The 12,286-nt window shown below is 41.3% G+C and overlaps 1 protein-coding gene across 1 annotated transcript in view; it reads left to right on the plus strand.

Moving 5' to 3' along the window:
* The first annotated feature begins 2,575 nt into the window (after positions 1-2,575).
* The window catches only part of efna5b (ephrin-A5b), an 89,757-nt gene continuing 80,046 nt past the window's right edge, over positions 2,576-12,286 (plus strand). The window contains exon 1 of the mRNA XM_053325217.1: positions 2,576-2,700. Coding sequence (XP_053181192.1) covers positions 2,576-2,700 — 125 coding nt within the window. The remainder of the gene's footprint in view (positions 2,701-12,286) is intronic.

Genomic DNA, 12,286 nt, shown 5'->3' on the forward strand with positions numbered 1-12,286 from the left:
CCGTGTCTGTGTGTGTATGTATTGCAAAAAATGCTTGAGAAAATGTGATGTGTGTGTGTGTGTGTGTGTGTGTGTGTGTATGAGATAACCAATGCCTGTGTTAGGGTGCCTGATTGCAGCCTGTGTGGCTTTCTGTGCATCTGGTGATAGATGTAAGTAAATGGCCCTGAGTTTATACTAGTCAAAGAGAAGGGGTCAAGAGGATTATCTTAAAATGTGAGTTGCTCCCTCACCCCGTCCTTCCTCCCTCCCTCTGTCTTCCCTCTTCCTTCTCCCGTGCTTGTATCCTTGAAGGCAAACAACACCTGTTGCACGCACACAGTAGGCGTTAAAGACTAAGAGCCTCTGATTTTCTTGATTTTGTAAGGATAAAATGATTGAAGTAACAGTCAAGATCTTTCTTGCTTGCACTTATTTCATATATTTAATTTATTTGCTGACAAACATTAGACAGAAAATTAGAGGTGATGCACATGTTTTTAAATAAGCTCATAGACCTCTTTTGAAAAGCAAAACTAGTCCTTGACCTTTAGATCAATACTGCACACATATTTATGGAGAAATGCACATTAATTATTCCACCTGACGGTCCTAAATCTAGAGAAATGTCATAATAATTATTTAATATTTAATTAATATAATATTTCGTCTGGGATTCCCCACCTGAATTTAGGCCTGCTGCTCATTCTCTAAATTTTCATAAATCCTCCTTGTGCGCACTTGACTGATTAAGGCGACAACAGACGCGCTTCCCCTGGCGCACTCGAACTTGGATTTGTCCCCAACTGAGTCTATCCCGCCTGATCGCCACTGCGGGGCGTCTGGGCGCTGGAGCGGCGCCTCGAACCCCTTCAGCAAGTCTGCTCCCCGCAACAGGCTGCCCTGTCACATCGACCTGGAGTCTGCATGGTCACCATCTCTCAACAATACACCATCACACAGAGGGGCTGTGAGGCATCACCATCCTCCGCCTCTTCGTCTTCATAAACCTGCGTGCTAGATCTGACCTAGTGATTCTTTAAATATGATGAAGCTCTTTAAATTAGCAATATTGAAAAATTAATAGATAATATTTTTAATTGAGTAGAAATGCCCAATTGCCTAGTAATTTCTTTATGAAATATTTTGGCGTGAAATAGCCTAATAGGATTTTTAGGTCTTGTTTAAATTGCTCTAAATTATTATATTAATGTTCAGTCTGTATTACCGCAACACTGACTTCTTTCTTGATATTAGAAAAAATCTGCATTTGAATCAAATTAAATTCAATGGAGAAAGAGTAACTGGAGTCCACTGCCGGTCTTTGCTCCTCTGCGTCCGTTTGAATGTAATTAAATAGCGCCCGTGCGCACTTATCGGTCGGATCTGACAGAGTATCTAAAAGCGGTCCCTGTCCTGGGCACCTCTCTCCCCCGTCCCCTTCCAGCTTTACCTCTTGGTAATTGAATTAGCTCGGTTTTAGGCGGGGGAGGGGCTTGGATTTGTTCGAGTGACGCCCATTCAAATAATTCCAAACCAATGGGACTATCCCCCGCTCCACCGTAACCAAACCCACTCTCTCAGTCGGCGTCTGAAGCTGCCTGCCTTTGCGCTCACCTTCCTGTGGGTCCCGGCGTTTTAAACCCGAACACAAGAAAGAGAGGAAGACTACACAGCACCCACATGGGAAAACGCATTTTTTTTTTACTTCCTGCGCGTCTCACGATGGCTTATATATGAGGAGGACACTCTGGGATGCGGACATAAACAAGCGTCTCCACTGAGAGAAGCGCATGAGAAAACAGAACGCTGTCCGTCCTCTTTCCTACACCGAGAAGGACTCCTCCCCACCTCGGCCGTGACACCTCTGGCATATCGCTGAAAAAGGATAACACTCTTTTTTTTACACTGGAAACGAAAAACCTAGTACTCAGATAGCCTTACAGTACCATTCATCTGCCTGTGACTGTATGGCTTTAAAAAGTTGCCTGGAGAACATGGACAGCTGACGTGTGCCACACGGCGTCATTGACACATTGAGCCTCTCTCTCTCTCTTTTCTCCATCACATCTTGGACTGACTAATCCCTTGCGCTCTGGGCTTGGAGTAAGAAGAAGTATTCAGCAGTTGTCATTTAACCTGACACAGGCTACATCCAGTAGCGAAGGGGAATATATCACAGAAGACAGTGCCTGTTGTGCTCCGCATTTGCATGTGTTGAGCTCATTGTTTGTGCATTAGTGGGAGAAATATTTTGTCAGCCCACCTCCGATCTGCCAGAGCTGACCCTGCATGAAATAAAGCCTATGATTCATCTGGACTCTCTACCCGCATTTGAGAGAAAACACAGTGACGCGTTAGTTTTGTAATTCAAACATTTCCGTCGACAGAACAAGTGTCATTTCAAGTTGTCCGCTGAATAATCACCATCTGGCTATTCCCTTCGCGCTTTCTATGTTTTTCACGTTTGTATTTGTTTAACATTCACGGCCACATGTGAATGAGACTCATCACCTGTCCCGGTTGAAGCGCCCGTTCAAACTCGACTGACTAACCGACACAGAAGAGGAATACGTGCCGAAGTTTTGCTGTAGTGATGCTGCAAGTGGAAATGGTCCTCTTCGTCTGCCTGGTGCTGTGGATGTGTGTATTTAGCCAGGAGCCCAGCTCCAAAGTAGTGGCCGACCGCTACGCCGTCTTCTGGAACCGGACCAACGCCAAGTAAGTGGCCTCACGCCGAGCAGCTTTACCGCGGAGAGCCGGCGATGTTCCGTCTCCTCGGATCTGCATGAAACACGGGGTCCGTAGGTTTTGCTGGACCACATCGGTGTTTATTCTCCGCAGTGAGGGCATAATGCCAGTAGGTAGACTACAGGCTATAGGCTGAGGACAGGAACAGGAGTGTAAAAGGCTACTGTGTCGTATTTTTAATACGTGGCTGCTCATAAACAGCGCAGTCCCCAAGGAAACTATAGATTCAAATTGAACGTAATAGGCCTGGACTTAGTTAATTGTCTGCTGTTGTGGCGTGAACAGTCAATATAGTCCAGATAAGGATACTGACAGTGTCATTGTGGGTTTAGGTACAGCGACAAAGCTCAATAAGTAACCTGGAGCGTTATCTTGTGTTGTTTCTCTGTCCGGCGGACTATTTACACGACCCCACTGGACTTATTAAGACCAGTAGAACTAGTCTCAAGTAAGCTAAATACAAACAGGTCAACATCAGCACAAATCCTCAAAGTCCGTTTACCTGCTAAATGTGGCCATTTACTCACTTTAGACTCCGTCGGTTCATTGCCTTGATGTAGGAAAGTAACGAAGAGAACAACTACTGTATTACTACTGTGTTTGTGTGCCTTCATCTCAAGAAACAACCAGTACGAAATGCTTCAAATTAGAGCGAAATATATCAGTCAGTATTAAACAGTTTCATTACGAAAGTCACTGCAGAATCCATAATACAATGTATGGCCATACAACGGCCTCAGCACGTCTAAAAGTACCTAAAGGAGTGCTTTGTCAATATTATAAAGGCACCATGGCAAATAAATTATATAAGGAAAACAGTAACACAGACACACTGTAAAGTTATAGTAGAATATAATGTCGACTTTTACTTAAAAGTTTGAGTGTAGTGTTTATTTCGTCTTATTATATTATCTTTAAAATAGTTGTTTAACAACTTAAAGTAAATGAAGGTTTCCTGAAGAAGTTGAGTAAAAATCTTCCTTTTTTCCCTCCACTCAGTACTATACAATTTGTAGCATAGTGTGTAAAAATATTAAAAAATTGTGCATTATAATGTATATTTTGACCCTTGGTATTCAAAACTTTAAAGAAAAGAAAATCCATTAAATTTGGTCAAGTTGTTGAAAGCTTTTGGAGAAAGAAAAATAATAAGCTATATATTCATTTGCTAAATGAAAGCTAAAGAATGCAAATAACACATGAAACTTTGTGTTACTGGATTTTATAAAACTCTGAACCCATTTCTAATAGCCATACGATAAGGAAACCCAGAATTTACCCTTTCAAAACTTCTGAGAACTTGTTCAGTGTTCAGCTTTCTCATTCAAAAACAGTTTCCCTAAATAAAATCTACAAGCAATTTGTTTATGCTTTTTTTGCATAATGGTGATCATGAATGGTTACTCATTCATAGAGTTAGAGCCATGAGCCATGCCATGACCTAGTGATTCAAACAAATAAAAAATAAATAAAACATATTTGTATTAATAATAAAAAAGTGGGAACAAAAATCTTTTAGTAGTGACATGAGAAGTGTATGTGCTGGTTGTCTCAGATGGGACACACTAGAGGACTTTCACAAAGTTTACAGTTTTTAAGATGTACTACAAACCTTGAGTCAAAGCCCTCTCTGCTTGGACAGCCTCGAGTCAACCTCAGTGTACAGTGTACTTATTTGTCGAGACAGCATTTCCCACTAAAAGTCCCTTATGGAGACTGTGCAGCTTTGTCCCGGGCTTATTAAGTCCGAGCACTGCTGGTGGAGTTTACAGAGATCTTTCACTCAACTGCCAACGGCACTTAGTATTTGTTGAATAAAATCTTCAGCTTACCCCAAGTGCGCACAAAGCCATTAATAGCACATGCTGAATTTGTTGCACAACTATTTATATTCAGTTTGAAGTTAGGGAAAACAAGATTTATTGCTTGAAGCAATTAGTGGTCAGGGGTACAAACGGAGGGCTGACTGTAAGCACTCTCCTGACGTCGGGGCCAGTCTAGTGGGGTGTGTAGATTCTCGGACTGATATATTGTAGACCATGACTGTTGTGTTCTACATCTTTACTCCGGTTTACCTCGGCTGTTTATTTATGGACCGCTTTCTTAAATAGAGGCAAACACAATTTTCAGTTAATCTAGATTTCTGCTGTTGATAGACATACTTTCATTAGACTGTTCATTTTTTTTCTACAAAAAAGTTTTGACTTGACTGGCCGCTCAGTTAACTTGATATCTTCCAGATGTGCTGACAAGTTTTCTCAGTTTCAGTGTAGAAAAAAAAAGTGTAGTTAAAAAAAGGGAAATTTCAGTAAATCTACTGGTAATCTCAGATCTGACACACTAACATTGGAAGAGAGAAAAAATGAGTACTTTGCGATCCACTAGGCTGCGTGCATGCGGTGCTTTTTACTCTCTTTGCGTATAATCTGAGAAATAGATAGCTTCCTGAGCCTCATCTGTTTCTGAAGCTCTGACTTGCCCGAGGAAAGGAAACAGGTTTTCACAGAGGCTGTAATACTGCTAACACCGGTCACACCGTTCTACTTACTCTAAATAGAGTTTGTTTGACTCTCACCCCTGCAGGGCTGAGGCAGGAAGCCAGAAAGGTAACATAACAACAGAGAGGAGACAGCGAAATGGAGAGATGGCAAACTTGTCTTATTGATGACTCAGTTAATAAATATTGAGTCCCTTTCTTCACACATTACAGTAAAAAGCTGGTGTGGCACTGTAATGTAACTTGGCTGCGCCTGCCTTTGTTCTGAGGCTACAGAGTTACACCGAAGGTACGGCTGCTCCCTGTATTGACTGTGAACGCCCCATGCCCACAAACAAGCAACAATTAGAACAAATTATTTCAGCGGTCATAAATAATGATCTCAGTTAACTTCAAGGATAATTTCAGTGGTGATTTTTCCTGTAGGTTTAGTCTCTCTTTTACATCCTTCCCTGTTTGTGTTTGGACATAGTCATTCAGGGCTCATTTTACAACTCAGAGAAAAAGCCATTTTGTCACCGTTCCTTTTTGCACCATATGACACTGCAGCTTGCACAGACTTGAAAATTGCTCAAGCTAGGAAATCCATCACAGTAAAGCTACAGTTTGAGTTTGGTTTTGTCTCTCTGTAATCCATTATGCCCAAGATGGATGTTTCACACCATTATGTGCAATACAGTTACCTTATACCTAATCACTTGAAATGCAAAGACAGAAATTAAAGCTTCTACATGGAGATAACAACAGAAACTGATACACATTTTGTCACATTCTTGTTTTCTAATTTTGGAGAGTCCAACTACGATTGATTTAAAGTTTTTTTATCATAAAGTAAAGGTTTTCATATAAAAAAGTGTGCAAAAGTTAGTAAATATTAAACTGTTGCATTAAATGTTTTATGAAAGGTTGAATGATGAGGGAAAGTGAAAACTAGACCTAACTGTTTCTAACAAAAGAGCAAAGAAACTCAGTCACCCATACTTTTGTTCAAATCACACACCAGTATAGACACTTTTATAGCTTAGACTGTCAGTAATACGAAACGAGGAATGTCAGATAAGGACTTTTTGCGTTTTGCAATGGAACTTTTTGTCCGCCAAAGTCTTTATGTAGGTTTTAAGTTCTTATATATAGTTTTTGACTGGTTATAATTATAAGCAATTGGTAGAAACGCTGTGGAATTTTATTTCGATGTAGTGTATCGTAATTTGTGTAAGCGGCTCTACGGTGGTTTCTGCAGATTTTTGTGTTGTTGGGGGATTGGGGCAGGGGCTGAGGGGATTTCCTTGCTGTTTTGTTGGCTTCAGTCCATCGTTGTGTCTCACAACTCCAGTATGAGCCCCAAGAAACTTGCTGTTTTATTATTCTTTTTTTTTTTTAACCTACAGTATTTCTCTTACTTTTACACATTCATGTTTTAGCTTTTAGTTTTCTGTTTGTGGTTTAGATGTTCCAAGAGTTTCTTCCCATAGTACCTCAATTTACATGTTTAGCATTTTGCCTTTTGAAAAGTTATTTTGAGGGGCAGTTTGGAGAAGTTTTATATGTTTTCAGAGAGTTCCTTCAACTTGAAATAACTTAAAATATGGGGACATTTCTCTCTGTGGATTATGCCCTCTGCTATCTAGCTGACCGTCTTTGCTTGTGAGTATTTATTCTAATGAGGGGACAGACAGTAGCTCTAATGATGTCTCAGCTGTAATGCTGAAGAGAATAGACAGCCTTTCCCTTCTTCTCTCTCCCTTTGCACTTCTGTCTCTCCCATACCCCTCTTTGCCTTCTTTCTCCCTTGTTGCCTCTCGGCACTCTGCTTCTCCCTTGTACTCTCCTTCCCTTTCTTTCTCTCTCTCTCTCTCTCCCTCTCTCTCTCCCTCTCCCTCTCCCTCTCTCTCTCTCTCTCTCCCTCTCTCTGTGCCTCTTCTCCCGGCACAGAAAATGAATGAATACAATTAGATATTTCGGGAGTCCCTCCACGGTTGATGGTGGAGAAAGACGCTCAGAGGTCAGGCACAGTCTGAGAGGAGAGCAGGGAGAGGTCACACACATGCGGCAGGGAATATCGAAGCAGAAAGTTGGCACAAGAATGACAAACTAGTAACTAGAACTCTCCTTGAAGTGGAGGGTGTTATTAACATTAAGTTTGATGCTGGTAATGCAAATTGCTCAAGGTGATTTGTATATTGCAGCATAATTTGTAATCAACAATCAGCCTGGAAAGCATTTTCCAAACATTCTGCCTGTTGTTGTAGTCCTAAAAATGTATTTTTATAATGTAACTGGAGGTCTGCATGCAGTAGTTGTGTCACTGGTATCAAAGACAATTTTCCTTTGTTGTAGCCGCGTCCTGCTCGTCTTTGTCAGTGCATGTTTTTGTGTTTGAGTGTGAATGCAAAGTGCCAAATAAGCCATGAGGTCATATAGGACTAGTTTCCTCTCCCACACACAAATATACTATAATAATTACATCTTTCTCCACTGGACTTCTCATTACCTGTCACAGACCAGTTTCTGACAAGAATACGTCTTGTCAGTCTGTGCTTGCATGGATGTGTATGTGCGTGCAAATGCTGACTATATGCTGGAAGAGCTGGAAAGTTAGTCCATACACCCGTCTGAGTGTGAAAATTATGTGTTAGCTTTATAATATTAGCTTTTATTTATAATTCAACATCTGAAAACATGTTATTTTCCAAATCAAATTTATATTACCTTTCACTGCTGAAGTGAGTAGTTTTTGACCACAGGCTAGTCTCTCCTGTTCTCCTTATCTATTTCTTTTCTTTTCTTTTCTGACTCTCTCAGAGCTGTGTTTTTTTTATCTCTCCACTGCTCTAGCTTTCGTTTTCTCCCTCTGTCTCTCTGTCTGAGGGCTGATATGTTCTCGTTAATGACCCCTTGCTCTGTCACTCTTTTATGCCCGTGGCATTGGCAGGCGCAAGCACCAACTGAGCTGTGGGCACTGACAGTTTAGGGGACACAAAAAAGTGAAACAGAGAATACAGAAAAAATAAACACAGGGCTTGAAAGACAGAACAGCAACCGGTGTTGTGCGATGAAACCGAGTAATACTTTTATTGGGTTTAAATGGCACTCTGTGTTTTCTCACCAGACCTGTAAACGCACTTTCCATTTAAATTAGATGTTTTTTTCTATTAACTAGAAAATGAGCCCAGCAGGCAGTAGTCAATGCTTAGTCAATGTGCTTGGCAGAGCAGCTGTTCTTCAGCGTGTGGTGGAAGAGAGGGAGGACTCTTGGCTGTGACCCTGGTGGAGGTGCTATCCGGCGGACAGAAGCAGCCCTGTCGCTGGGGGTGCCTGGTGGTCAGGCTGGAGTAGTAAAAGCAGCTTACAACTGGATAGAGAAAAGCATTACCAATATTTAATATCTGATATGTTAACTGTAAGCCATATCATTATTTATTCATCAATATTATTTAAAATGTTATGTTCTTTAAAAATGGTAAGTCATTATTTTGTTTTTGTAAATAAATACATTTTAAAATGATTTTAATAACTACCATATGCTTATTTTTGAAGAGTTAATATTACGCTACTTGACCTTCATTTTGTTGATTTATTCACCTGAATACAACATGAGAAAACCTGTGTTAGTTCATGATTAGATAAATATTCCCCAGTCTGATCAAGATTAACAGTGTTAAATTGGTTTTAAGAGCCTTAAAAACACCACAGTCAATTTAAATGTTAGGTTATCTGCCTAAGGCCGGATGGCATTGTGTATTAAACTGACAGAAATGGACAATATTGAATTGCAGCTTCATTTCGCCTGCACATGTTTCCCTCCCTTGCCTAGGGAGCCAGATTTTAATGTCCAGGTTTTTGTTTTCAGAGTAATCACTCCAAGGTCAGATGGAGTGCTGAAACACTGCTATCAGCAGGCCGATCTGTCTTTTAGCACTCATTCAACCCGTGGCTTTCAGAGGAACGCTACATATAGTTCTACTTGGAAACAATAAAGTATTAACCAGTTTATTCAACACACACATGCGCAGAATTCTATGCAAAACTTATATTCTGTCATAACAAATGAAGTTTCCCTTTCTTGCTAGTTGGTTGCCTGTCTATTGGATTGGATTTGTTTATTCAGATTCTATTTTTTTCTCTATTCCCACTCTCACTGTCTCGGTTTCACTCAAAATCTCAATGTTGTGGAAAGTCCCACCAACTGTTCTTTATTTCTTTATTTTGTGACACCCCATAGTGGCTCTAGGGAACAGATCTGGCAGTCTGACGGGTGTTTTTTTCTGTGAATACCTGAGTTGATTTGTAGATCTTAGTTAATATGAACATAGCAGGGAGAGACAGAAAAACTAATTTTCTGTTGGGTTTATTTTAGCATAGATCTCACATCAGATAATATGTTTCATTTTTAAGACCCCAAAAAGGAGTGATTAGGTGGAATACAGGACTGATGTAGGTCCGATAGCAGTCGCAAGTCCAGGAATCTTGCTATCATGTATTATGAGTCCTTGTTCGTGACTGAAAATGGCGCTACCATATCCTTCTTTCGCTCCTCTGCTCTCCTCTATAAGATGGAGGCTTTTAGAAGCAGCTGTTACTGTAGTAACGCTTGGTTGATCTATCACCACTGACCAGTTAGGGGCGCTACCGAGAGAGGTCTGATGGCCTCTTGTGTCCTCTGCTCTGAGCCGAAAGCATTTCAAGTGTACACTTCAAGTGAAAACTACATATATCTGCTTGATTCAAACCAGCTCTTTCTGCTTTGGTTGATTTGACCTCGTTAAATTCATTTACTTGGTCATATTATATTTACAGGAAGTACACCAGCATGTAAAGGGCCAAAATGACTGATGGGTTTCAATTTTACTTTTCTCTTCCTGTCACCGTTCACTATTCAACTGGAAAATGTGACGGGAACGATTAAGACTGCTCATTTTTTGCCAGACACATTTTCCACAGATAATTCCTTTCATGGTAGGCTGGCTTCGGACCTTACTCTGGCGTTTTCCTTATTTAACTTGGGGTCTGTGGGGGAGTGACTGGATGTTTTTCTAGCTGGGCAGCAGTGTGGAGAATAGATCCCAGAAGAGAACACATCTCCAGCTCGTGAATAAAGACCTAATTGACGTGTTGTAGCCAGTTGTAAATGACTCATGAGGTAATTCGTCTTCACAGACAGACAGAGAAACAGAGTGAGACTGAATTGTATGGTCTTCATTCCCTTTGGAATTGACACAACCTACTTGGTTTATTTCCACACTTTTATGTTCCCAAATAGAAATTTTAGAACCCATAAAGTGCTGCTTTTATCCACAGATGGCGTTATCGCCTCCTCACCTGCATGTGGCGAGTATCCTCGGATAGCTTACACGCGTCTTGCATTTTCATTTTGTCTTTCTTTGTCTGCACTGGCACAGCCATGAAAAGGTGAAGTGAGTTTGGGTTAAAGGACTAATTGATTCCCTGGCCTTGTTTTTAATATGAACACCTCTTTGTAAAGTTCCCTCTGCTGTGACAATTTTCCGCTGAACATAAATATGAATAAACAACCAATCAAACAATGTTGCTTTCACTATGTTCAGTCTACCGTTGTGGCGAGGCGTGCCAATAATAAGCTAGCTGCATTAGCCCATTTGAATTGACAGTAGAGAACTAAAAAAATACTAGCAGTCAATACGCCCCCCCCCCCCCCCCCCCCCCCATGCTGGGCCGTGAGACTGAAAGGCAGCCATTGTTCTGTTCTCTCTGTCCACTCTACATAGCCAGGGCTGAAAGTAATGCATGCAGTTTGAACGGAGGAAGAAAAAAAGGGAGGGCAAAGGAGAGGAGTGAGGGAGATTGGTGTGAATGGCGAGGGAAAGGGAGAGTGCACAGCTGAAGTTGTAGTACGCTTTTGGACAGAAAAAGGGAGTAGAGGAGGAGTACAATGTGAGCGCCAGACACGAGGGGAGAGGCGTGTAGTAGCCAGGGGTGACACAGTGTGTGGAAAAGAAGAGGTGGCAGTCTCCCTCATTTGCAACCAGTCGTATCCATCGTCTCTCATCTGCCTCCCTCCACACTGTCCAGTTCATCAGCCTCCTTCCCTCCTTGTCTGTCCTTGCCAATGTTTAAAGATGCATGTGTCTGTCTGTCTGTCACTATCTATAGTGATGACAGTGGTCAGTAGGTTGGTTAGTGGTGGTTCTCCAGGGGACAGACTGCGGGTCCTCACCCACTGGAGGTGTCGTCTTTGCGGTCCGGGTTTAGTGACAGAGGGGCTATTTTTTCCAGAGACAGGATTAAGCCTGCTCAGGTTTAGACCCCTGCTTTGTTTCCCCTGACACTGAAGACTCCCACACAGAGGGCTGTGTTTTCTTGGGCGTTGATGCAGCGGTACTAAAGTTGCATCTTGGTCTTTAAGCACTGTGACGCACTGCACACTGTGCCCTTGAAAGTGCATTTTCTGCCGACATACATGTATCACAGTTGGAATGCCTGGGCGTGTGTAATGTAGCAGCTTCATGGAGGGCTTCGTTCCAAAATGCTACATATATCTGCTGTGGAGACAAATTGGCACATAAGAATGAACTGTTATTGTCCTCAGAAGTAGACATACTTTGCAGGCGCAGGTCCTTTTATTATGATGAATAATGATATGCAATTGTAATTCCAATGGTGGATCTTTCATTTTTAAACAAATCTATTCAGTTTTCTCTTTTACTCAGCTTGTCTCTAGTTAAGTTTGTAGGACTTTAAGGCGAACAAGTAGGATTTTGACCAAAAAAAGAAATGCAGAATTGAAATGATTTTTTGTAGAGCTATCATAGTGTATGCTATAAATTTAAAATCAAAATTTAAAATTTATCTCAACTTCAGAAACAACTTGATATAAAAGCTGTCTTTCCAGATCTACTCTCCTGGCTCCAAGCCTTTTATTAGGCAACAGATGCTTGTCTGATCTGAAATCAAGCAGACAATAAATCCTGTTTAAAAATGTATTACACTGAACTGATTCTGAATCTGACGACTACTGTTGAATCTGCACTGAGTTTGATGTCAAGATGAGTGAGTGCTCTGCATGTTGACATGTCCGTGTGT

The sequence above is a fragment of the Scomber japonicus genome, chromosome 9 (genome assembly GCF_027409825.1).
Source record: "Scomber japonicus isolate fScoJap1 chromosome 9, fScoJap1.pri, whole genome shotgun sequence".
NCBI lineage: Eukaryota > Metazoa > Chordata > Actinopteri > Scombriformes > Scombridae > Scomber > Scomber japonicus.